Source organism: Ambystoma mexicanum, chromosome 11 (genome assembly GCF_040938575.1).
Source record: "Ambystoma mexicanum isolate Mex_15411 chromosome 11, UKY_AmexF1_1, whole genome shotgun sequence".
Taxonomy (NCBI): Eukaryota; Metazoa; Chordata; class Amphibia; order Caudata; family Ambystomatidae; genus Ambystoma; species Ambystoma mexicanum.
The window spans coordinates 604,106,455-604,134,062 of record NC_090934.1 but is presented as its reverse complement, the minus strand read 5'-3'; the positions used below and the strand labels follow the sequence as shown (position 1 = coordinate 604,134,062).

Below are 27,608 nucleotides of genomic sequence, written 5' to 3'. Positions count from 1 at the left end.
TTGGTGCCGTTCTCACCACTCCCAATTGTTGATTATGTGCTGGTAACCTTACGAAGTACCAAGGCTGAGAAATACACCACTGACCAATCCCTACCCACCTTTTTTTTTTAAACTTTGGTTTTATTAGCATTTTCTTACTGTAACATACCGGGCAAAAAACAGAACAATAATACATGTAATGCAATTGACTGGCCCGTTCAACCCCTTGTCCCACCCCCTCCCTCTAACCCCCTCCCTAACACTTGCCCACCCCCCCAATCCTACAAAAACTTGTATGTCTTGTGAGATATTAATTGCTCTCTTCGAATCCTGCACTTAGGAGATGATGTGGTAGGTGACCAATTTATTGCCGGCTGAGTGAAAGTTGCCGTCCCCCGAGTCGTGGGCATTCAGTACAGGTCCCACTTAGCTCCGATCCCCCTCTCTCCGAGCATGGGGGGGTGGGGGGGGAGTGTTTTGCCTCAGTGCACGTCCCATCCCCAGGACTGCTGCACTCCACTCCAGTTTGCCAGGAACGAGCCCAAATCGTTGTTCACCATTGCTGTGAGTTTGTCCATCAAGAACATGTTCTTTACCTTTTTCAGCCATTCCTCCTTGGAGGGGATTTCCGGCCTCTTCCACTTCTGAGCCAGGGCCACCCTCCCCGCCTGCAACATCGTCTCCGTCATCCTTGGATATCTATGTATTTCCAAGTCCTCCGGGGGAAGACCCAGCAGCATCGAGAAAGGATCCTGGAGGAGAGGCTCATCTGAAACCTCTGTAATCCAGGCTTGAACCCTTCCCCAGAAGGCTTGACTTTTGGACAAAGCCACCACATATGTTTCCTGGATCCCCTCTGGCCACACCCCCTCGGGTAGATTGGAGATACGCCCGAGAACATTTTGGACAGTCTCACTGGATCCCTATGCCACCCCTGTAGTATCTTGAAATTATGCTCCATGTCCGCGGTGAATAAATTCCCATGGAAGGCGATTCTGAAAATCCTTGCCCAGGTGTCTTCCGAAATGACTTCCCCTGCCAAATCATCCCAAAATGAGCGGAAACTACGTCTCCCGGGGAGGTTAATGGTGTTTAAAATTTTGTATATGCTCGATACCGCGCCCTTTCTCGAGGTCGCCGTGTCTAGAAACTTTTCAAAGGGAGTCAACTGCCTCCTCAAATTCTGGCCCCATGCTTGATCACACAATATGCCCTTGAGACGGAGGTATTCAAAAATGGTAAGGGACCCTTGGCCAAGTGCGTCTCTCAGATCGTCATAGGCTAAGAATTCTCCCTCCCTGAACATCTGCCCTGTCCATTCCATCCCCAAGTCTGACCAAATCTGCGAGTTCCGGAACCCTCTATTGCCCAGGTTGAGGGGCAGACCCCAAAGGGAGGACATCGGGGACGGCCATGAAGTGAGATAAGCTGTCTGTGGGCCCCCCTTCCAGATTTCCCAGAGAACTCCCAGGGTTGGGTGGGCTCTTAATTTTCCCGGGATAGATTTGCCCGGGGCCCACAGGAGATCCCTAACCTTCAGGGGGTGGGTGTCCATGTCCTCTAGGTATGACCAGTACGTCCTCATCCCTTCTTTCGTGTGTTCTAAAAGGACCCTCAGCTGAGCAGCTCGGAAGTAAAGGTGGAAATCAGGAAGCCCGAACCCCCCCCTCCTCCCTCGGCAGTGTCAGAGTCGCCCTCCCCGTCCTCGGGGTCTTCCCCTGCCATATGAATTCTCAGACTGCGTGCTGTAGGTCCCTGAAGGTCTGCTCAGGGACGATGGTGGGGAGCGCTGTGAACAGGTACAGAAGCCTTGGTAAGACATTCATCTTGACCGCTGTCATCTGGCCATACCACGACAGGATCATCTTGCCCCATCTCCGCAGGTCCGATGTGATTCCTGCCATTATCGGGTCATAGTTGGTGGGGGCTAGTTTAGACAGGTCCCTGGTAAGCAGGACTCCCAGGTATCGTATGGAGGCCTTTCCCACTGCAATCCCTTCAAGCCTGTCCAACAGGTCTAACTCGGGGTCTCGTCCTTTCATTGGGAGCAGGACTGATTTTGTTGTGTTGATTTTTAGCCCAGAGAAGTGGCCGAACGTGGCCACCAGGTATAAGAAGGGGGTAGCGAGGTGGCTGGACTCACCATATAGGCCAAAATATCGTCTGCGAATAGGGATAGTTTGAATTCCATTTCGCCTCTGCTGATCCCCCTGATACCCGGATGTGCTCTGATCTCTATGGCTAGTGGTTCCATCGTGATGACGTATATCAAAGGGGAGAGGGGGCAGCCCTGCATGGTCCCCCGCGAGAGAGGGAAGGACCGGGACAACATCCCGTTCACTTGCACCCTTGCCGTGGGGGCTCTATAGAGTGCGGATACCCAGCTCCTAATGTGTGACCCGAAGCCCATTTTTTGGAGAAGGAGTTCCATGTATCTCCACTCGACCCTGTCAAAAGCTTTTTCGGAGTCTAGGGAGAGGACACATGCATCCAATTCCGATTCCTGCGCATAGTGGAACAGGTCTATCGTTTTGCGGATATTGTCCGACCCCGGCCTCCCTCTTATAAAGCCTACTTGGTCCCTGTGGACCAGCCTCGGCATTATCCCCTCCAACCGCCTCCCCACCACCTTGGCCAAGTTTTTCACATCCGTATTAAGTAACGATATTGGGCGGTAGGAGGAGCACTCCACGGGGTCCTTACCCTCCTTGGGCAGCACTGCTATAATGGCCCCCATCATGGATTCGGGGAGAATGCCCCCCTCCAGCACAGAATTGAAAACCCTTGCTAGGTGCGGGGCCAGGATGGAGCGGAACCTCTTGTAGAAGTACACCGTAAAACCGCCCTCCCCCGGGGAGGTCCCCACCTTCATCCCGCTAAGTACCTTGTCTATCTCCTCCTCGGTGACCGGGCCCTCCAACCCCTCCGACATCTTTCTCTTAAGGGCCGGAACTTGAATGGAACCCAGGAAGTCCTCTATTAGAGTATCTCCCTCATCATATTCTGAAGTGTACACATTTTCATAATAATGGCGGAAGGCCTCCCCTATGTGGGGAGAGTCGTAACCTATTGTCCTCCGAGCGTCTTTCACCGCCTGCACCATTCCGCTACGTTGGACCTCCCTCAACTTCTAGGCTAGGATCCTGTCTGCCTTATCCCCCTTGTCGTAATATTTTTGTTTCACCATCTGGAGGCTTCTCTCCGTTTTGTGCAGGAGGAGGTCCTTCAGTTGGAGTCTATAGTCCTCCAGGGCGGTGACCCGGTCGCGCTCGAGCAGCCGATCCAGAGAGCCACACGGTTGGAGTTGGGCTATCTTTTCCCTTAGGGTCTTTTCCCGGGCCTCCCTTTCCCTTTTCTTCTGGGCCCCTATTTTGATGAGAACGTCTCGCATGGTCGCCTTGAAGGCATCCCACAGTGTGTGTATGCCCACCTCCCCATTATCATTCAGCTCAAAGAACTCTGTTATGGCATCTAGCACTTCCTGCGAGAGGACCTCGTCTTTCAGTAGGGTGTCATTACATTTCCAGCGTCCTCTGCGCTCTGTTTGCCAACCCTCTGCAATAGTAATCCGGGCCATATCGTGGTCCGTCCAGGGGACCGAGTCGATTCTATAACCCGAGGTGTAAGGGCGAAGTGTCTCGTCCACCAGGATATAATCGATTCTGGAGAATGAGGTATGTATGGCCGAGTAATACATGTACGAGGGGGCATCAGGCCTAGGGGACGGGATTGTGTCTACAAGGCCCAGCTCTGCGTTAACCCTCTGGAAGTTGCGCACCATGGCCTCGTCCGCAGGCCTAATGATTGGAGGGCTCATGCGCTTTCTATCAGAGGACGGGTCTAGAACCATATTAAAGTCTGCCCCCACCACTACCTTGCCTCGCACAAAGAGTTTAAGCCTGTCCCTTACTTCCTCTCAGAACTGAGCTTGACCCTCGTTGGGGCCATATACGGCTGCAAGAGTTAAGGGGGCGCCTTGTAGTGAACCCCTCACCAGCAGGTAGCGGCCTTCGGGGTCCCTCAGTGTTTCCTCCTGCTCAAAGCCTACGCCCCTCCATAGCCACTCCCCTCTTCTTAGATCTGTGCGATGCACAGAGCATCTCGCCTATTCCTCCTCCCCTCATCTTGGGTTCCTTCCCCCGAGCCCAGTGTGTCTCCTGTAAGAAAAGCAGGTCTAGTTTGGCCCTTCTGAACTCTCTAACTAGGGATCTCTTTGTGGGTGTGTTCAGTCCTCGCACATTCAAGGTACCCACCCATAGGGCCGGCAGACCATCAGCCATAGTCTGTGCAACTCTCCCGTTCGTTCGGTCACCCACATCCTGTCGAATCTCCCATCTCGCTTCTTTAGTCTCACATCTTGATTACTTGGATACCCCCTTACGCCCTCCTGGGGGCCCTAAAACAGACCCCCAACGCCCCCCCTCCCCTCTCCCTAAAGACCCAACCCCTGCCAACTTGAAACTACCCCCCTCCCCACTACCCGGCGTCCAGCCAGTTAGTTCCGCCATTGCTGGCATTTGGCCGGACCACCAGCCTGCCCCCCCCTTGGCCAGGCACGCAGTACAATGCTCATCTCCTTGAGCCCCTCCTTCCCCCCCGGCTTCGTCCCCTCAGGTGCCCACACTATACTTGCTGTTCAGCGGGAGACTGTCCTCGCTGGGACATCATCAATCTCCAGTCCTGCCCCGCAGCTAGTCGGGATTCCACCGCCGTCAGCCCTCCGAGTCCATATGCTCTCCTTCCTGTGCCAGCGGTGGAGTATTCAGTTTTTTGTATTTCCGCGGGGCGGTTCTCCTTCTCCTGGCGCCCGACTGACCTGGGCCCCCCCTGTCCATTGCTTCTGGGCTGATTGGCCCCTTCAGGGGTTGGGATCCACCTCATAATCCCGTATAGCCCCTCTTATATCCTCTTCAGTAACCAGCATTGTCCACTGGCCCATATATTCGAATGTCAGGGAGAAAGGATACCCCCCCACCTGTAGCGCACCCCCTTCAACTTGATTAGCTGCGTTAGGGGGCGGCACATTCTGCGCTTTGCCAGGGTGTAAGCGGAGAGGTCTTGGAAAATGGTGATCTGAGCGTTGTTATAGGTTATCGCCCCCACCTTCCTTGCTTCATAAAGGACCTTGGCCTTTTCGTGTAGTAGTGAAACCGGGCAAGGACAGACCGGGGGCTCCCCGCCTTGCCTCCTGCTCTATGCACCCGGTCGAATGTTGGTTCTGTGGTCATCTCCTCCGCAAATAGAAGGGTAATAATGTCTCTCACAACTTGGGTCAAGTCTCTTTCTGTCTCCCCCTCCGTCTCCGGAATCCCAAAAAATGTTAGATTGTTCCTCCTCTCCCTATTTTCATAATCGCCCATCTGGCTGGCTCTCTCCTCGTCCCTTTTCTCCAGGGCCGCGAGCCTCAGGTCTATTTGGACTTCTTGGGCTGTTGACGAGGACTGGTTGGTTTCCACTTGTAGGAGCCTATCCTCCACTTTGTCCACTCTCTGGTCCATCTTTTCGAACTTCTGGGCAATGTCTGAGCGCATTTCCCTAATTTACTGTAGAATAGAGGCGATGTAACGCTCACCTGATTCCCGTAGAGGCGCCGGTCTTGACTGGGCGTATAGCGTATCTTCAAAGGTGATGTGTAACACACGCCTGGCTCTTTGGGCTGGACCTCTGTGCACTGTATGTCTGACTCGAAGGGTAAGATGTCTGCAGATAGAAAATATGGGATTAATGAACTGGGTTATTGAATGTCTCTCTCTTCTTCCCTTTCTCTTCTCCTGTAGAACCCCAAAGGTTAACGCTCTCACCTTAGGTAAGTGAACGCCGTGCTCTCCATCTGCCTCGGGGCAGGGTGCTGTAACCAGTTTCTTCACTGGATAAGGGGAGCAGGCCTCTTGACTTCAGAGGACTGCTGTCCGTCGTTTACTGCACGAACGGTAAGTTTCGAGTAATTCTAATGTCTTTAAAAGTCTTTAGTAATGATGTCTCTTGTTTTGCAGGGTTCCGGCGATGGCGGATGACGGGCTGAAGTGAGTTGAAGATGGAGCCCGTGTGATGAATAGAAGCGCCTGGAAGCACGTAAGTAAGCGCTTGTTGCCTGCTTCACGATGCGCTCTAACTGTCTTTTTATTTTGCAGGTACAAGTTCGGAGCGGCTGCAGGGTGCCGGAATACCCACTGGGTTAGATGTGGAAAGGAGTAATGGCACGTGAGTATTAAAGTTCCCCAATGTCTTTAAACGCACCTTGTTTTGTATTTCAGATGCGGGATGCAGCGCCGAAGGCCTCCGGAGCGTGCAAAGAGTTGGTAAGCTTTTGTCTTTCAGATGCCGGAATGCAGTGCGAAGACCTCCGGAGCGCACGAAGAGTAGGTAAGCCTTTGTCTTTCAGATGCCGGAATGCAGTGCGAAGACCTCCGGAGCGCACGAAGAGTAGCTAAGCCTTTGTCTTTCAGATGCCGGAATGCAGCGCGAGGCGTTGGTGACAGCCGATGGACCAGGTAAGTGAAGCGCTGTCACTGAAGACCGTAATGCTAACCTGTACTTTCTTGTCTTTATATGTGTTGCTGAAGACTGGATTCAGGATGGTAAGCCTTTTTCCTTAGGTCCAGGATCAGATGCAGAAGACACGATGAGCGTTCTGCTGCAGAGGATGCAGAATAACGCAAAGCAAGATTCATCCATCGGGTGTGGTTTAAATAGCCTCCTGTAGTGCTTAGGTGTCTCCTTCCACAGCCACGCCTAGGTAAGAAAAGAGTTCCCGCTTTCCAGAAGAGTTCCAGTGTTCTGAACCTAGGGAGTGGCTCCTGCCCCACCCAACAGGAAAAGTAGTTCCAAACAGAAGAGGATCAGAGGCTCAACTGGCAGGCAAGTAAGCAGCATGGTCTGCTGCAGGTAAGTCCACCCAAGCATTATGAGCCCGGCTCTTCCAGCGCTGGGACTGGGCATATTTATGAGCCTGGTGCCACTGGCGCCAGGACTGGGTCCAAAAGGTCCCAATTGGGACTGGTTGGCACTCGGAACCTGGGTTATGGATCTGCTTCCAAGGGAGTTGGGAAAACCCTGACCTTTTGGAAGCAGAGATCATGACAGGCGAAGCCCCTTTCCATCGCTGTCGTGGATTCCGACGTGGTCCCCAGGTGAGCCATGCCACCGGAACCAGAGAAGCTGCTACTGGGTCTCGCCGTCTCCCTGTACCGGAATGCTTGTAGGGTCTCCAGCCAGTTCATGCACTCCTACGCAGTCCCCTCTGCAGGGTCTGCCGCTGGCCAAGAGCTTCGGGGGGTTTCCCCGGGATGCCCTCCAGGTGGGTACATGCCCCTCCCGTACCAGGCAGTGGCCTCACACCTGGGCCTCTCCTCGTCTCGGTGTAGCCTCGTGGGGCGGGGAGGCCGCCGGCGCCGCTCTCATACCTCCGTCCGGTTTCACTGTCCTCCCCCCTGGGGGGGGGGGGCGGCAGGCGGGCACAGCCCCGGGGATCACCCCAGGGGCCACCACCTGTTTGGGCGGAGGCGGGCGGAAGTCGTCCCTTTATCAAGGCCCACCGGATCACGGGGTTCTTCAGTGGCGCAGTCCTGCCTCCTCGGTGTGGTCACTCAAGGCTCGAGAGCACTGTTCGGGGCCTGAATGGGCCTATACTGCTGGGGGGTCCACTGTGGAGGGGGTGGGTAAGCTGTGGCCGTGGCAGGCTGGGGGTTGCTGCGTGCTCAGCCGTGGGGGTCGTTGCTCCCAGGTGTGCCTCCCCTTCCCTGTGTATGGCTCCAGGGGAAGTCGGAGTCCGATGCCACCGTCTCTAGGCCCCGGGGGCCGGGTTCAGGGCCATCCGCCCGCGCCTCCCATCAGGCTGGCCCCGCCGGGGGGAGTGCTCCGTCCCCGGGGGGAGGCAATGAGGGCCCAGATCCTCGTTCGGGGCGAGGCTGTCGGGGAGGGCTGCTGCTGGCGGGGGGAGGGAGCCGGGCCCGATGGATGAGCACCTCACCTCTGCATACCGCTTCCTCTGTCTGTCTGCCGAAGTCTGGTGGGGTGGGCCCGGCTGGCGAGCCCCCCTCTCGTTGCAGGCCGCTTCTGCCTCCTGTGGCCCATTGCGGGCCGGATCCACTCGCTGGACCCGCCTGCCTCGGCGAGCCGCTCCTTTTCCAGGATCCGCCACCGGACAGGGAGGCCAGGCTCCCCAGCGGGGCTCTCTACGTCAGTGGGCCGTTCCTGTTTCCTGGTCGCTCAGGCGAGCTTTCCCTCGCGGCAGCTGCTCCGTCGCGGCTCGTTCTGCAGTCTCCCGGGGGCCTCAGACTTCGCTCTTTCGAGCAGGGGTACCGGGGGGGGCACCGATGTCAAGCTGCCCTGCGGTTCCGCCTGGGGGGGCTCAATCACCTAGAAAGGCCCAGACTCGGCGGGAGCTCGGCGCCTAGGCAGCCATTACCTCTGCGCCCCCTGGTGGCCTCCCCTACCCACCTTTTAACGCTCACCTATCAATATTGCAACAGAGAACGCACTGCATTGTGAGGACAGGTTTTCAATTGTATCATTTTAGTAGGTGCTAAAGCAGAGCCACCAGACAGAGCGCAGACAATTAATGTACTAGCCCCTAAGCAGTATATATCTAGTTGATTCCCCAAACTAATCCCTTCCCACCTTAGGTTTTCTAAGAGGAAACGTCATTTGTGATGTCATACTCATTCTTAAGAAATTGTCAAGCTTTGAGTTACTCGAGAGTTGGGAGATCGTCTTGATGTCCATAGCTGTCCCTGTTTTAGAAGGGTTTTGTTAAATAAAAAAGGTCTTGTCAAATTTTTGGTGTCTTCTGTTTTTTGGGTGTGGGATTTCCCCTGGCCGGTCCTCTTCACTTATCCCCAGGGGGTTTCCATTCCACTTTTACAAAAGGGAGGATTGGGGGTGGGGGGGGGAGATGGCAGAAGGGGCAGGGGAAGCAGCCATCAGGTTCCATGGAAAACGAGCTTGGACCAGTACATTCAGCCCATGATCTAAGGAAACCAATTGGTTGCTCCCCCCCCCGCCTTGGGTGCTAATACAGATTTGTCACGCATAGCATAGTTCATTCCAAGTTTGAAATGTGTTAATATTCTCACAGTTATAGGGAATTACGATAACACAATAATCTCGTCCAACCGCCTCAAGACTGTTCCAAGAGCCACCATTAAAAATGTTAATTACCTACAGTAAATTCATATAACAACACTGATCAGAGAAATGCACTTTACTCAGTGTAGTATTTAAGTACGTCATAACATATTGTACATTTTCACAATAAACAAACTCACAAAGCAATAGTCAATCACCCCATAAGCAATTATGTTGGCCATATGGTTCTAGTTGGCTGGTGGCCTAACATAGAAGGTTTAAATAACCCATAAAATATTCCAAATGAAAGCTAATTTAGAACAGTGCCTCATTGCAATTACATTCATTTTTTCCATGTATCCACAAATCTAATTGTGTTAGCTTGGTTTAATGCTTCTAACGGATGTCTAAAAGTACTAGAGATTTACAAACATACATAGAATATATATAGTTTGTTTGTTTATTTATTGTATTGCGCACTAGACCCGAGGTTATCAGGGCGCAGAGGTTACAAGGAGATGTGCAGCTTAGGTTACAGAAATAAATTACACATGGAAACAAAAGTGGAACACAGTCAGGCATAGGATAGGAATTACAAATCTTTACATGCAAAATGGACGCACGAGCAAGGTGCGCTATAATGGCAGCAACACAACGGACTGAGTATAAAGTGGTGAGGGAGGCCAGGCATTAATGATCTGTTGACTTAAGCCAGTTAATGCAGGAATCTAAAGTTCTGGTATAATTGATCTTCACAGAGTGAAGGTGGCAGGGAGTTCCATAACTGGGCCGCTTTGACGGGAAAGCTGCTGCCTCCCACCTTGGATAGTTTAAATCTGGGAATGGAAAGGCAATTAGTGTTGACTAGTCTGGAGGGTTTAATAGATGTCCTTCTGTTGAATCTCTCAATGAGATAGCTGGGAGTGGCATTATTCAATGATTTATGAATAAGTGACACAGTTGTTAGCTGGATTTTGTCGTTGGTCGAAACCCAGTTATTTTGTTGCCTAAACTCAGATATATGATTTAATAATAATAATAATAATTTCTCCTAGCTATGCCAAGGGCCGCTCTAAGGGCATTATTTTGGAGAGTTTGGATTCTCCTGATGATAGCTTTGTTGGAACCAATGTAAAGGGTGTTACAGTAATCCAACCTGGACAGAATAAGGGCTCTGGCCAGGATGATGCAACTGTTGGAGAGAAAAGGTTTGCCGGTTCTGACGAGTTTACAAGTGTAAGCGGTGGCGGAAGCCAGGGCATTCACTTGTTTAGTGAAGGATAGAGTTGAGTTGAGGTAAAAACCTATGGTTTTTACCTTGTTGGCCAATTTGATGAGGTTGCCATCAATTATGAAGGAGGAGTAATCATGTCCTAGTTTCTTAAGGTTAGTGGGGGTACCCAGGATGATGAGCTCCGTTTTGTCATCATTCAGGCATAGACCGTGAGTAGCCATCCATGCCTGGATGATGATGTAAACCCTATTCACCAAGGCCAAATCCTTAACGTAATCCCCTGAAAGTGGGGGAAGAATCCGAGTATCATCTGCATAGTTAGTGTAGGTGATACCAAAATTGTCCAGATCGTCGAAAAGGGACCTAGTGAATATGTTATACAACGTGGGAGAGATGCAGGATCCCTGGGGCACCCCGCAGGTAATGGGAATAGGGTCTGCCACTGCTGAAGGGGAGAAGACCCTCATGGTTCTATTACTTAAAAATGACTCAATCCAGACTATGGCCTCCTTGGAGAAGTGAACGGCTGAGTCAAGATGGCTGCATAAGACCTTGTGATCCACAAGGTTAAATGCAGCCGAGAGGTTGAGGAGAAGGAGGGCTGATTTCCCCTTGTCCCTTAGCTCGTCGACTTGGGCCTTCAGATAGATGAGGGCGGTTTGTGTTCCGTGTTGGGGTCAGAAACCTGATTGGCGGGCTCCTAAGAGTTGGTGTAGTTCAAGTTATTTCTGAATTTGTATGTAAGCAACCTTATCTAAAATATTTAAGAGAACATGTACCGTTGTGATAGGCCGATAATTAGTTGGTATCAATGGTTCTAGGGTTTGTTTAGTAAGGGCCACAAAATAAACGCAGGGTGCTACATAGAACAGCACAGCTCAAAACAGGTGTTGTGGCTACAAACTTAGATTGGGAAAACTCATTAACGTTAATAATGAGAAACAATTAAGAAAAATAGATTTAAGGAGCGATTGCTATTAATTATCTTATAAGGACTGAGCTAAATATGGGTGATGCATGGAAAAAAAGATCTATAAAGGTTACAAAATCATTGATCATTATTTCTATATAACATCCGATTATTACAGATGAGGGTTTGTCAGGAGAGAGATATCCTTTAGAAATAACAAATACTATTTGCTACGGAATGTGAGGATAGTTCTCCTTAGCACTATCAGCAGCAAACACCTTGACTGAAATAAGTCTGCATCAAGTGCTAATTCATCTAAAATGTACTACTGAGCTTGTCATTTAGACTTGTCCGTCAAAATTGCCACATTTACCCCAACATGGCAAGGGAAATAGAGTAGAAGATTTGATAACCCACCAAAACCTGTAACAATGCCCCACTATCGGCACACTCTCATCTCCTGGCTCTTAAGTGCACAAAAGATGCCTAGGCTATTGTATACTCTCCTTCCACAGTTTCCTGGGCCTATGCCACATGTCATGTTAAAATGGGAACCCCAAAGTCAGCTCTTATCTGGAACATATTAATCTGACCATAGCCAAAATGATACGGACAGCACTCTGGAAACAAAACTACAAAAAACATAAAATGAACGTGCACATTTCAGAAAGCTACTAGTTTCTGCGAGTAAACATCAGCTTCTGGTGACCAGCTGGATCCTTACATATAAGTCAAGCACTGTGGCATCAGGAGGCATATCAAAGAACTCCTTTATCAAGAAAGTATCCTCCATGGAGCATTGTGCCACTCTACAAATCTTTAAAGTTTGTGGATTAATGGGTAATTGTGCATGCACACACAAAGATCTAAGACTTTCTTTCCCGTTCATGAGACCAATTGTGAAGCGTCACTTACAAAAACAAGTTGAAAACCTATTAAGACAATATTGTTTATGATTTTTCCAAACAAACATAAAAATGAAACTATTACAAACCTTTCACAAAATAGACAATGTGTCTCCACTTTTGGATCCTCATCTTCCCACGCAGCATCATCTCCGCTGTCATATAACTCAGGCATGTCTTCATCGTCTGCTTCACACATACCTAAAAAAACATTAAAAGAGTGTGCATTAGATGCAAGGCATAATTTCTATGTGCATGCAAGAACATTATTGTAGCGAAACTTCATCTCATTGAAAGGATATAACACATTGTTCTCAGGTTCAGATGGTGACTGTTGCAGGGCCTGTGGGGAAAAGAGGATTTGTGGCACACAACCCAGCCTTAGAGCTGGGCAGGGGTCCTGCCCATGTACATCAATCCCATTTACCAGCCCAAGCATTACAATTGTCTGCCGCAAAGCTTGAAGCCGTTCTTTTAAGAGCTGTGCCATTACAACACAGAATCCTTCACAAAACAAAGAACTCTAAATTGTGTCTAGAGGGTGTAGCCTGTTAAGACTAACCGTGGTGGGAAGGAAATGAGGTTGTAGGTTGCTTGGAGAGCCCATTACAACTTCTCTTAGCTTCCAGACAAGGTATGTAAAATTTCAAGAAATTTTGAAGTCATGGAAAAATCTTTTTAGAATTTATTTGACAAAAAAACCCAGAAATGATGGGGATATTGAACTAAATGCAATACCTATTTTCTAAGCACAATTTCCGGATGTACATTTTATTTGCTATTTTAAGCACATACTATTATTTATAAATTAGTTTGCTCATATATTTTAATGTTTGGTGAATATTTATTACATTTAAAAGTATTGTTCATTCTGACAAAATGCATTCATTTAATTGACTTTTAAATCTATTTACTCTGTTACAAATGGCACTACAAGCTGCTGAAATATTTCTGTTAGGTTTGGCCAGTTTATGAGAAGTAGGCAAACAAAGATGAAAACAGGAAAACCAATATCATAAAAGCAGAGGAAAGTGATTATGTATTTGGATGTAGACTCAAGACTCCTCCACAGTTGTAAGCAAATATAGAAAGAAACCTGAAAATAAAAAGGGGGAAAACAAAAGTAGAGTCTTACTGAATACAAATTGCTACATCCTGCTCGGTCCTGGGCAAAGGTATGGCCATTTCCCAAATTATTAGTCTCATTTCCAGAGTTATCACTACGCTATAAAATTTGTCATATTCCTAAAATGCCTCAAATTTTTCATCTTGGTCTACTTCTTTTGAAAACTGAAAGTTTGCCCTCAATGTGGCAAGCTTCTCTACTCTTTCACATGCATATTTCTTAACGTTGGTGTGAGTATTTTCAAACACAGACAAGTTTCTTTCACAGGATGCAGAAGATAGAGGAATCTGAATTAGGCAAGAAGCAAGAGTTGCGCTAACCCTGCCATGTTGCATGAGGGTTATGATGGGCAGAGTCGTAGGCTATATTCTTTAACTAAATACATGAACATGAAAATGTTGCAGAATATATAGCAAGTACCTTTCCAAAATCAACTGATAAGTGTGCTGCTATATTTGTAATCCTTTCAAATGCAGGAGTACTATATAGGCTTGTATGTCTATATGTCGATTTGCGCATGAGCAGAGTAAAGCCGAGCCATACTATGAGACGATGCTGTAACCGCAGCCATGTTTAAGAGGGTGGCAGGGTGAACAAGCCGCATGATTGGTGCACACAAGAGTTTGTAAGGCTAAGAAAATGTTGGGATCTGTTGAGGGTACAGCTACACCCATTTCCTGGCTGACGCTATGCCAGGCCACCTGGGAACCAGAACACGAGTTACGTGGGCGCACGGTGCCGGATGACATACATTACTCACCGTAATCGTATTTCTGATGGTTGCATCCGCTTAGATTCACATGCTGTGCATATAGTCCAACATCTAGTGGTAATCGCGGAGTATTGCATGTTTTTTTCGAAGATGAAAAAAGGGACGTCGACATGGGCGTGACTGCAACACTATCCCTAATGTGAAGTGTAGTGTACCCAAAATCCCTCACATGTCGAGGTCACACCGGTTCTTTTTCTTCTGTCGTGAGGGAGCCTTTCAGAATCTGTGAGGGTGTACAGAAAAGAGATAATCACATGCTATGCATAGATTTGCGAGCAGTACCCAGTGATGGTGGTGGTATGTGTGAAGGAACGGTAGCAAAGATGTCTTAACACAGCTTGTCCCACCTGAGAATCAGCAGTAATGTTGGGTGAAAGTGTGAACGGAACTCCAGGTTGCTGCTTTGCAAATGGAATCTAGAGGAACATTTGCGATAAATGCTATGATAGCCCCTGTGCCCTGAGCAGAGTGAGCTCTAGGCATAAAGGGTAGATCTCTCTTGGCACGAGTGTAACACACTACACTGTAAAGCAATTTACAGTCCATTTGGAAATAGCAGATTTAGAGACGGGGTCTCCTTCTGTACCAGCTGCCACTGAGACAAAGAATTGACTCGTCTTTCTAAGTGGTTTAGTTTTCTCAAGGTAGTACATTACTGCCCTCTCCTCACATCTAGTGTATGCAGGCTTCGTTCTGCCAAATTAGTGCAATTTTGTAAGAAAGTAGGAAGTTCGAACGATTGATTCACATGTAAATTTGAGATAAATGTAGTCGCAAAGCGTAGGTGCGTGCGCAAAAAACTACTTTGTCCTTGTGAATAGTCACAAAGGGGTCTTAAACAGAAAGGGCTTGCAATTTGCTGACTCTTCTTATAGAGGTGATGGCTACTAGGAAGGCAGTCTTATAGGTGATGCCCTTAAGGCTAGCCTTGTGCATGGGCTCAAAGGGAGTTCCCATTAACCTTGAAAGAACAAAATTCAAGTCCCATCCGGGAGTTGGGTTGGAAATTGGGGATGAAGTGTTTTCACCCCTCCATGAAGGCTTTAATGACAGGACGCTTCCACCATGAAACCTTGCTCTGTGTTGTGGTATCTGCAGAAAGAGCGGCTAAATGTACTTTTAAGGAGTTGAAAACAAGCCCTGAGTCGAACAGGTGTGTTAGATAGGACAACATTTTTAAGGGAGCGGTCGATTGGATTGACGCCGTTAGACTTGCACCAGATAAAGCGCTTCCACTTGTTGGAGTAGCAATGTGTAGTGTTGGGTGTACGTGCTTCCCCGACTAGGTCCATGCATCTCTGTGGGAGTTGAAGGTGCCCAAACTCTAAGACTTCGGGAGGAAGGCTGCTAAGTTGAATGTTTGGGGGCACAGGTACAATGTCTGTCCCTGGTCTTGGGACAGCATGTTGTAAGGGCATGGCAGTTTCATTGGAGGGAAGACCGACATCCTCATGAGAGGGGAGAACCAAGGTTGTCGGGTCCACATTGGTGCTGTCAGAATCATTGTAGTTGGTTCCTGGTGCATCTGGTGCACTGGCCTGTTGAATAGGTGAATTGGGGGAAAAGTGTGGACAAATTTCCCAGACCATGTTATCCAGAGACCGCTCCCTTTGGAGCGTGTCTGAGGCTACCTGAAGGTGTACTCTGGGCATTGGGCGTTCTCAAGAGTTGCGAACAGGTCGATCTCTGGGAAACCCCATTCTGTAAAGACGTTGAGTACAATGTTCTCTAGCAACCGCCACTCGTGCTCTACGGGTAGGGGGAAATCCCTGCTGAGTGTGTCTGCCAGAAGATTGAGTTCAACTGGAACATGTTGTGAGAGGAGGAACATAGTGTTTGGTGCCCACTTCCAGATGTTCTAGGACAGTCTGGATAGCCGCAGAGAGTGAGTGCCACCCTGTTTGTGCATGTAGTACATAGCAATATTGCTGTCTGTGAGGATCAGAACTGTCTTCACCCTTTAGAAGGTTTTGGAAAGCTCTTAGGGAGACTACCACAAGTAGTTCCAATAGATTTATGTGATTAGTTGCTACTGACGGGGCCCATACACCATGCATTGTTAGTTGGAGGAGGCGGGCCTCCCATCCCGACAGAGATGCATCCGTGTTTAGAGTAGCTTCTACTGCGGAGTGGTGAAGATTTTCCCCTGCAGAAGGTTTTCCCTTGACTAACACTGAAGAGAATGAAAGAGGACTGCCGAGCCAACCACTAGATCGTCCCACTGGCCTCTGGCCTGACATCATTGGCTCAAGAGCCACTCCTAGATGGGGCACATACGCAAACGAGCGTGTGGAACTAGGAAGACGCAGAAGCCATCATTCCCAAGAGCCACATGGCCTTGCGAACGGTAACCCGATAACTGGCTACATATTTAGGGATCTGGTACTGCATGATCTGAACCCTCTCGTTGGAGGGGAAGACAAGCCCGTCTTGTCGGAATCAGAGCCCCCAGAAAATGTTTGACTTGGCTGGGAACCAGGCTTGATTTATTTTTTGTTGATCGAGAATCCTAGGCTGAATAGGAGATCCACAGGCGCCTGGGTAATTACTAGGCATGTTCTGAATGAGTCCCCTGTTATGAGCCAGCCGTCGAGGTAGGGATACACGGGAATGGACGGTCAGCGCAAGTGAGCTGCCGCTACTGGCAGTACTTTCGTGAACACCCTTCGGGCTGAGGCAATGCTGAAAGGGAGAACTGATAGTGAGTGTTCTCTATCGTGAACCTGAGTTACTTCCTGTGCGCTGACAACATTGAAAGTAAGCATGTTTTATGTCCAGTGTGGCCATGTAATCCCCTTGCTGCAGAAGAGGGATTACTTCCTGAAGAGTTGTCATTCTGAACTTTTGAGGCTTGATATAAAAAGGGTGCATGATTAGATCTTTTTTGGGTACAAGGAGGTACACTGAATAAATACCCTTGTTTACCTGGAGATGAGGGATGACTTTGGTGGCGCCCTTTTCCAGCAGGACCTGGACCTCTTCCAACAGGATGCAGAGATGGTCTGATGATAATCATCTTGTTATGGGTGGATGGTAGCAGGGTGGTAGGAGGAACTCGATGCAGTACCCGTGGTTGACGGTCCTGAGCACCCACTGATCTGAAGTGATCCCCTCCCATGCATGGCCAAAAGATGTTAAACGTCCCCTGACTGGGGAAGGATGGGAGGGGACCTGTACCATCGAGTCACTTGGAGGAGGAGGCCGGGGAACCTCAGAAAGCAGAGTTTCTGCCTCTGCCCTTTCCCCCCCACACCCCGAGGCTCTATGCTGGGAGTTACCGGAGGAACCTTGGCCTGAGGTCCAGTTGGATCCTCCCCAAGCCGTACTGTGCATGGGGAGTGTAAGAAAGGCATGGTATCAAAGACAGACACAAGTGACCACAGTTCAAGGGTGTTCATTGAATCTTATCAAGGGTGTGATAAACACCCATCTAAATCTAGGATGGGAGCAAGCTACGACCATCAAATAATAATAATGCAGTCCTAGTGGAATATCATCCAAATAAAATGGGCCTATACTAAAAACAAAATATTGCCAATCCTTAACGCTACGTTACAAATAGTGTGGGGAAATGTTCATGAAAAAGAAAGAAGTGTTCACAAAATGATAAGTCAGGATCATCAGTCCATTGGCCTCCCTTCCCCACGTTTTCAGCACGGGACAAGGCGGTTCAGTCGAGCATAGCACACTCTTGGGCGTCTTCGGCACGAGGACAGAGTTCTATTACAAGCATCAGGGCCTCTATGCTAAAGTCTCTTAGTTCTCAAAAGTCTCTTGATCCAGAGCGCCTGATGTATCAAACAAACTACAGAGCTCCTTTCCAAGTATTCAAGTAGGGCGATTCACTCTTCACCATGGATTCCCCCTCAGGAGGGGCAGATCCCCCTTCTGTATCACAATCTTTTCTCGTGTGACTCATGTTTCACTCTGGATCCTCCTCAGTCGGGCTCAGATCCCCTTTTCACAATTCGTCTCCCTCGGCCAGGCTCGGACTGATGTTCGTATTTCTGTTCTCGGGTGACTCACGGTTGACCCCCAGATCCCCATCAGTCAGGGTCAGATCCCTTTTTCACAATTAGTCTCCCTAAACTGGGCTTAGACCAATTACAGTTTGTTTTACATTTATCAAAGACTTTCGAATCTGCACAGGGTTTAGCTCGACCCGCTGCAGGACCACTTCGACAAACTTCCTTTTCACAATATAGTTGCCATTCAGTTGGATACCCAACAGAGACCTTCGAATGAGCACCCACGTGGCACCGGACCACTCTGTACACGGTATCTTAATTGGCCTTTCAAAGTTCATTTACTCCTTTGGTATTCAATTATATTTGCATCGCTCATCACATACGCTTTAATCTCTGTTCTTTGCAAATTTCTTCTTACAATGTTGCTGCCTGCAACCTTGGTTCTAACACAGACCGCTCTGCTATCAGTCTCCCCGACTTGCTGACTTTACTGGAGCTGCTTTGTTGTCAGAGCCAAGGACAGTACCATAGAAGCAATCGCTCCTCCCCGCCTCGGCTGTCAATGCGGGAAAGCCCCGGATACTTGCGACACACAGTGCACCTTTCTTCAGCTTCAACTCTCAGTCTTAGTTACTTTCACGAGCCCTCGAGGATAAGAAACATGTCTTCTTCCTCTGAAAAGAGTAATGGCAATTCGCTCCTTGCAACCCTTTCTGGCCTTGCACGTCTTTATCCTCATATTAAACTGCCATTTCGGAACTGCTGCTTCCTCATGTGTTTTGCCTTGCTCAGAGTGTGCTTTCGTGCTCCGCCTTTCAAGAGTGTGGGGAAGGGTGTGTAATTATCAGCATTTGCCCGACTCTACCTGACCCTTGTGTTGGGACACGTCAGGTATACGGCTCTGGTGTTAGTCAGTTGTCGCTCAAAGTGAACCGGGTGTTTGTGTCGGAAAAGGGGGGTTGCACTTCTAGGTATCCTACCTGTTAAGATGCTGAAAAGGTCTTACATGGAAGAGGATACTGTGCGTCTCCCTTCGGTGTCCCACTTCGACTCCCCGAAGACCCCTCATCCAGGTGATCCTCCCGCACTGGTCCAGCTCCAGGAACTGGTTCCAATAGCGATGCCCGTGTCGTGGCCAACTGGATGATGGATCCCAGGGGACTAGCAGGTGAGACACCTTCAGGTTTCTCACAGGAGAGCGAGAGAAAGACTGCCCTCGAAAGGACCAGGGTGTGTTGAAACTTACACACTGAATGTAGGGATTAGCCAAGATCTGGTTAAGCGATTTTAGGGTCTCCTGCTCTTTTTTTAGCGGTCTCTAAATCATCATCGACCGCTTTCCCGAAGAGGTTGGTTTCTTCTATCGGCTTGTTGATTAAAGAAGCACGAGTCTCTGGATTGAAACCCGAGTTTTTTTTTAACCAAGCAGGGCATTTAAGCAGGGTTCCCTGAGCAAAGACACAAACTGCAGTCTCGGCAGAGTCCAGGGTGTTCTTGAGAATGTTTTGGGTGATTCGCCTCCCCTCTGCAACTAGCAACTACCACCAGGAGGCGGGTACGAGTAGGTTCCGGGACTTCTAGTAGGCCGTCCTGGATATGGGCCCACACCGGACGTCACTATAGCTTGTGAGGAGTGTAGTGTTGTTAGCAATCCTTGTAGAGTATGCTGCGGTGGTAGTATCTCTTGCCAAGTGCATACAGCTTTTTTGAAATCTTTGTCCGGAGGAGATTCCGCCGAGGACAGTGGTACTCTTCCGGGTCGTGGTATCCAGAAGGGAGTCCTGAATGGTGGGTCAGAAGGCACTGGGCGGAACATTTTTTCTAGACAGGGATTAACTTCCCTCGTAAGTGAAGGTACAAGCAACGAGGGAGCCAGACGTTTTTGATGGAGTTCAATAGAGCAATAGCCTGGCTGACAGGGGCCTTTTCCTTAAGAATATCCTCTACAAACTCCAAATCAGGGGCAGCATCTTGTGTAATGATTTTTAAGTGATCAGTGGCCTTCAAGAGATCGTTGAATTTCATTTGGTCGTCTATAGGCGACGAGTCTACGCTGGGGGATGGGCTGGGTATCCAAGAAAATATTGTCCGTATCATGTGGTGGGGTGTGCCACGTGCCCTGATCATCTACAGGATTCCAGTCTGGGCCCTGGTAGCTGGGATCATGACCTCCTTGGCTATAGCTTGATGTGTAAACATCCTAATCCAGTTCATCACAAAAATCATTTATTTGGGGTTCCAGATTGGCTTCCTCCAAGTCGGGAAACTGGTCACCTGGAGAAAAGGACCCTTTGGGACTTAGAAGGGATGGGGCAGGAGTCCACCTCACTACATCTTTTAGCAGGGATATAAACAGGTCTGAAAACTGGATAAAATCTGCCATTCTGTTCATACAGCCTCAAACCTGTCCCTAGTCCATTCAGAGGAAGCTAACAGGTCTGGAGGTGGAAAGGAAGCTGAGCACTGAGTCAGGGCCTTCAAGAGAGGAATGAGGACAGCAGAATAGCCTTCCGGCAAAGGGGGGCGGGGGGTCGCTTTTGGGGTAGAAAATGTGCAGATAAGCCCCGAACAGCTAATCCTGCAGTTTTGGAAGCTCAATCGTCGAGTGGCCCCGTCTGTGTGCCTTTTTGGCGCTGCCGTATTTTTCAGCACAGTCACATCTTTCGGCGCTACTGCATCCTGTGTCGCTGCAACATCTTTCGGCGCTGCCGCGTCTGTCAGTGCGGCAGTGTCTTTCATAATTTTAGAAGATTTAGACGAGGCGCCCATTATAACAGTAGATTTCTCACCATGCGTAGAAGGCGACTGCGTTAACGTAGAGGGCATCGAACTGCGCAGTTCAGACGATTTAGTGCCCGATTCATAGAATCCAGCGCAGAAGCAGCGCAAGCCGTGGCACAAACCAGCAATTGCGCAGCTAGCGTATTCATGGATTTCCTGACGCATCAGTAGCCGCGCAATGAACAGCAAGCAGCGCCAGTAACGCCCCCAACACTGCCCCGTGCACAGGAAAAAGCCAGTGAAATGGCCAATATGGCGCAAGGCCCCGCGCCATCCGTGGCCCAGCATACAGCCCCCCTCCATCATAATCCCGTGAAAAATTTGAAGCGTACCCCGCTCTCACCAGCCAAAATGCGTGGAAAGGGCTGCATGTACCCCCATGGAATCTCATACCCAGCTCACGTGAGCCAAATCGTGTGTAAAGGGCCACGCGTATACCGCTCGCGCCAGCCAAATCGCGTGGAAAGGGCCGCATGTGCTGTGATCAGCCGAGAACACACCCCGCAAGCAGCCCACACCACAAGGGACCCCCCCAATCACCCATGACCATACTCCACATGGAGCCCACCCGTGACCATACCCCGCAGGCAGCCCACCCATGAGTATACCCTGCAGGCAGCCCACACCACAAGGGACCCCCCCACCACCCATTACCACACCCCGCAGGCAGCCCACACAACAAGGGAACCCCCCTCCCCCATCACCTGTGACCATACCCCGCAGGCAGCCCACATCACAAGGGACCCCGACTGTTACTCACCGGTGAGATGAGTGCGTGGAACCGGGGAGTATCCAAAACCCAGGAAGTTGCTTGAAGAGCTTTGGGTAGGGCCTCTACCCAAGCCTCCTCTCTGTGAGGGAATAAGACCTTCAAAATGATATGACCACTTGCTGTATTTAACCAGACAAGGGGACTGATCACCCAGAAGGGCGGGGAGAAAGCGCACCGCCACGAACCAGGCTGTAAAGGAAGAATAACAAGTGAGTAACACGAAGGTAACAGTTGTCCCCTGTAAGCCTTACTAACTGATGTAATACCTGGGCTTTTTCCCCCCGTAGGATAGAAGAGCAGCACAATTCGGGAATCACCAGTGGAGAATGAATGGAGGATTTGAGTAGCTTAGAACACAACGACAGGGATAAAATAAGAAAAAGGAAATGTTAGTAGGAGGATGCTAATACCCGGGCGGCACGAGAGTCGCACTGGATTCGGGATGGTGCACAGCTGCAGAGCGTCCTTGAGTGCACGGATTAACCAGGGGCTTTCCAAATGTTCCGTTCGTGAAGCAAAAAGTCTTACCACTGATGAACGAAGGATGATGACAGCAACCAGTCGGGATGGTAGTTCCAGGGAAGGTAAGTGGAAGGCAGGTAAGGTTTGGCGCGATGCAGAACAGCCAGTCGGGATGGCTATTCCTGAGATAGGAAGTCGAAGGCAGGCAAGGTCTGGTACACTAGCGGACAATAACAAAGACAAACTTTTTCTAGCGGGGTCCGTGAAGCAAAACAGGTTCGGTACACGGGAAGGCAGTTCAATAAGGGTATTCCAAAATAGAGGGTCCAGTAAACAGTCCGAGTCGAATCCGTAAGAACAAGGTTTTCAGCAATTGAAGATGGAGCTTCTAAATGCCGGGAGTAGCTGTAAACAGAAACGGCGCCCTGGCTGTCTCCATGGACTACATCAGTGAGAGAGGCGGGGCAAGCCAATGCGAGGCTCTACCGGCAAACTACCGTACGGAGCCAGGTTTGCTGGGGAATGTAGTTTTCGATTCGCTAACTTCCACGGCAGCTGCCATCGTGCACGAAATGGGGCAGCATAATGCCGAATTCTTTTGGGGAGTGCCACAAATCTCTTCATTCTGGTAGTTGCACTAGGAGGTCGAAGTGCTAGAGGTGCAGGTGGCTGGGTTTTGCGCACAGAGGGGGGTGAACGACGACCCATAACAGCATCCGCCCCCAAAGACGGCGGCAACCCCTTGCGGGCATGGAAACGCCGCAGGAGTACAGGTGAGTGGATGTTACACAAGGGTTCCCAAGACCTATCCTCAGGACCATACCCTTTCCAATCGACCAGATAAAAGGGCCGACCCCTGCGGAGCTGGAAGTCCAATATATCGGCAACCTCATATTCATCTTCGCCATCCACGCGAATAGCGCAAGGTCGCGTAGGTAGGCGCGTGGAAGGAAGGCAAGGCTTGAGGAGACTGACGTGGAAAACAGGATGCAGTTTCCACGAAGTTGGTAAAGAAAGACGCATCGCCACAGGATTCAAAACCTCCGTAATGGGAAAAGGACCCACAAACTTCGGGAGCAGCATACGTTTGCCAGGAATACGAAGATTACGCGTAGACAGCCAAACTTTCATGCCCACTTTGTATTCAGGAGCCGCAGTCCTATGCCGGTCAGCGTATTTTTTTGCTCTCTGCTGTGCAAGAAGAAGATGGGATCGAACACCCTCACGGACTGAGTCCAATTCTCTTACACAAGCCTGAGCGGCCGGGTTGTCAATGGGGAGTGCCGGATCCAAGGGCAAAGAACGTGGATGGAATCCATACAAGGCAAAAAACGGTGATACACCCGAGGCACAGTGTACCGAATTATTGTAGGCAAATTCGGCAGGGGCGAGCGTCTCTAACCAGGTAGACTGAAATTGGAGACACAGGCATCGGAGGAACTGTTCCAAAGTGGCGTTAGCCCTCTCAGTCTGTCCATCAGTTTGCGGATGGTATGCAGAGCTGAAACGATCGTCGATGTGCAATGAAGAAGTCAAAGCCCTCCAAAAGCGAGAAGTAAACTGAGGGCCACGGTCCGATACTATGATAGAGGGAAGTCCAAAGAAACGAAAGACATGTTTGAGAAACAAAGAAGCCAGGACGGGGGCCGAAGGTAACCCCGAGCAGGGAACAAACAGGGCCATCTTGGAGAAGTAGTCGATGACAACCCAGACGGTATCATAACCGCTTAGAGGAGGCAGATCCACGATGAAATCCATGGAAACCATATACCATGGTTTATGTGGCACCGGAAGGGGTCACAAAAGGCCCACAGACTTGGATCTTGAGACCTTGCATTGAGCACACACTGAGCAAGAGGCCACGTAATCGATGATATCCCGGGACATCGACGGCCACCAAGCCCAACGTCGCAGCGCCTCCAACGTCTTTTGCTGCCCCGGATGGGCCGCCATCAAGGAATCGTGTGACCAGGCTAAAGCTCGAAGACGTGCTTCTCCAGGAGGTATAAAGAGACGACCCTGAATATAAGGCAAGCCTTGTACGATGTCGAGATTCAAAGACTCACATTCCTCATCATTTGAGGTCACCCAAGTTGATATAAGGGCACGGAGCGAAGGCTGAGGAGTGCAGGCACAAACCACCCTTTCAGGTAACAGCAGGGGACGATCAGCCCTAGAAACACAGGAACCGTGGGATAACCTTGAAAGAGCGTCAGCACAGGCATTGAGGCGAGCCGGTCTATATGTGATGACGAAGTTAAACTGGGAAAAGAATAGATGCCAACGAGCTTGTCGGGCCGTAAGGCACTTCATAGATTTGAAGGCAAGGAGGCTACGATGATCCGAATAAACGGTAACCTGATGACGGGCCCCCAACAGATGATGGCGCCATTCCGCAAAGGCATCTCTGATGGCTAATAACTCACGTTCTGTGATAGGATAATTGCGTTCATAAGGGGTCAATTTCCTGGAAAAATATGCCACTGGATGGATTTCTCCTGAATCGGGACATTCTTGTGACAGTACTGCCCCAACAGCTGAACCGGAGGCGTCTGCCTCCACTAGGAAGGGAAGGAGAGGGTCTGGGTGTTGCAAGACCGGTGCTGTCGAAAAGGCGGTCTTCAGGATTTCAAAGGCCCGCTGTGCCTCCGGATTCCATGCATATGGTTTCTTGGAGCTGGTCAGTGCTGTTAAAGGAGAAGAGATCGACGAGAATGAATGGATGAAACGTCGATAAAAATTGGAGAACCCCAAGAAGGACTGCAGTGCTTTAACTGAGGCAGGAACGGGCCATTCCAGAATCGCTTTAACCTTAGAGTGACTCATACGAATGCCACGACTGGTCAAGTCATAACCAAGAAATTCCACCTCGGCGGAATTAAACACACACTTCTCTGCCTTGACGTACAGGTGGTTCTCCCTCAACCTCTGTAACACAAGACGCACATGTACGCAGTGATCTTTCATAGAGGATGAGTAGATGAGGATATCATCTAGATAAACTACGACAAATTGATCCAGATAATCATGGAAGACGTCATTCATGAAGGCCTGGAAGGTGGCCGGGGCATTACAAAGTCCAAACGGCATCACTAAGTATTCGAATAAGCCATACCGTGTCTTAAAGGCAGTCTTCCACTCGTCCCCTGCTCTAATCCGAACGAGATTATAGGCCCCCCTGAGGTCAAGTTTAGTGAACACCACTGACGAACCAAGTTGATCTAGAAGCACTGATATCAGCGGGAGAGGGTACTGATTTTTTACCGTAACATTATTCAATGCCCTGTAATCTATACAAGGGCGCAAGTCCCCCTCCTTCTTAGGGACAAAGAATAATGGAGATGCCGCTGGGGATTTGGAAGGCCTAATAAAGCCCGTGGCCAAGGCTTTATCTATGTATTCTTTCAGAACCTTGTCTTCTGGTAAGGTAAGGGAATAGACTCTTCCGGCTGGTATCTTGGCCCCAGGTAACAGGTCTATTGGACAATCATAGGTCCTATGAGGCGGTAATCGATCTGCCCTGCCCTTATCGAACACATCCCGAAAGGATTCGTATTCAGAAGGGATGTCCTTACTAGCGTCACGAACGATGGCACCTATGACAGACAAGGAAGCCACCAGAGCTTGACAGGAAGACTCCGGGCATACATACGTATCCTGAAAGCAGTTTTCATTACACTCCAAAGAAGGGAATCGAACACTTTTCTTTACCCAATCAATAGCAGGGTTGTGGTGTTGCAACCATGGAATACCCAATAATACCTGGTATTGAGGAGCTTTGATTAGATCGAATAAAAGCGAATCCACATGTCCGTCTTCGGTCTTCATGCTGACAAGGGAAGTGTTCTGTGTAACCAAACCGGATACCAAAGTTGTACCGTCCACAGTATGGACCCTCTCGGGTTGAGCCTTTGGTAGAATGGGCACTTTGTTTTTTGCAGCGTAGTCAAAGTCCATATAGTTCCCCGTAGCTCCGGAGTCTATAATAGCCACGGAGGGGAACGTAGCGTCTTCGGCCGTGGTAAATAACACAGGAAGACTGACAGGAGCAGACAAAAAACCCTGCGAGTCCAATGAAGACACTCCCGGCGTAGGGACTCTATCTATCGCCGGGATTTGGCGTTTCCCGCCTTTTTGACCGGTCTTTTGGGACAGTATTTCAACTGATGTTCTGAAGAACCACAATACATGCACAAATTATGTGAACGTCGATATTCACATTGGGCTTGAGTCAAAGGACCCCTCACCGCCCCTATCTGCATGGGTTCTGGAATCGAAAGAGGAGGAGTAACTACATCAGCTGGAACGGGGGTAAGGATTGATGTTTTACATTCTCCTCTTCTTTCAGACCTTCGGGCATCTATTTGCAACACCAAATCTAATAATTCACCGAAGGAGGTCGGAACGACCGGTACTGTGGCTAGGATGTCTTTTAGTTCTTCGGACAACCCCTGGTAAAATACGGCTGATTTCTTCTCTTCAGGCCAGTCTGTTTCAGCAGCTAGCTGATTGAATCTGGTGAGATAAGAAAAAAGAGAAGAAGAGCCTTGTCGTAGACTCAACAACTCCAGGTCCGAGATTTGTAACGGTTATCAAAAACCTTATTCATGGCCAATATAAGTTTGTCACAGTCATAGAGGACGTAGCTGTTGGACTCAAGTAAAGGGTTGGCCCACGCAGCCGCTGTACCCCCGAGATGGGAAAGAATAAAGGCTGCCTTGGTGGTGGAGTTTGGAAAGGCGGTGGGCCGACACAAAAAATGCAATTTGCATTGATTCATGAAGGTCCGATATTGTTTTGGATCTCCCGTAAAGCGTTCCGGAGGGGCCAACGGGAATTGAGTGGCCATCAAAACCGGGGTCGCAGAGAACCCAGAGGCGGAAGCTGAAGGTAGACCGGAACCTGAAGCGGCCGCACCCGCCATGTCTACCCCGAGTGTCGGGGGGTTTTGAATACTCCGTAAGCTGTCGATCCTTTGATGCATGGCGTCATGAGCTAATGTCATGTCAGATCGTAACTCAGACACCAAACGAAACAAAGCATCCAAAGGATCAGCTTCATCCATGGCTTCTGTTTTTGTTACTCACCGGTGAGATGAGTGCGTGGAACCGGGGAGTATCCAAAACCCAGGAAGTTGCTTGAGGAGCTTTGGGTAGGGCCTCTACCCAAGCCTCCTCTCTGTGAGGGAATAAGACCTTCAAAATGATATGACCACTTGCTGTATTTAACCAGACAAGGGGACTGATCACCCAGAAGGGCGGGGAGAAAGCGCACCGCCACGAACCAGGCTGTAAAGGAAGAATAACAAGTGAGTAACACGAAGGTAACAGTTGTCCCCTGTAAGCCTTACTAACTGATGTAATACCTGGGCTTTTTCCCCCCGTAGGATAGAAGAGCAGCACAATTCGGGAATCACCAGTGGAGAATGAATGGAGGATTTGAGTAGCTTAGAACACAACGACAGGGATAAAATAAGAAAAAGGAAATGTTAGTAGGAGGATGCTAATACCCGGGCGGCACGAGAGTCGCACTGGATTCGGGATGGTGCACAGCTGCAGAGCGTCCTTGAGTGCACGGATTAACCAGGGGCTTTCCAAATGTTCCGTTCGTGAAGCAAAAAGTCTTACCACTGA

At 49.6% G+C, this 27,608-nt stretch overlaps 1 protein-coding gene across 2 annotated transcripts in view; it reads right to left on the bottom strand.

Annotated features, from left to right (window-relative positions):
• Positions 1 to 27,608, bottom strand: part of PRMT3 (protein arginine methyltransferase 3) — a 2,239,468-nt gene that overhangs the window by 2,044,905 nt on the left and 166,955 nt on the right. For both annotated transcript variants that reach the window (XM_069623482.1, XM_069623481.1), the window contains exon 2: positions 12,184 to 12,295. In XM_069623482.1, the coding sequence (XP_069479583.1) occupies positions 12,184 to 12,295 (112 nt within the window). The remainder of the gene's footprint in view (positions 1 to 12,183; positions 12,296 to 27,608) is intronic.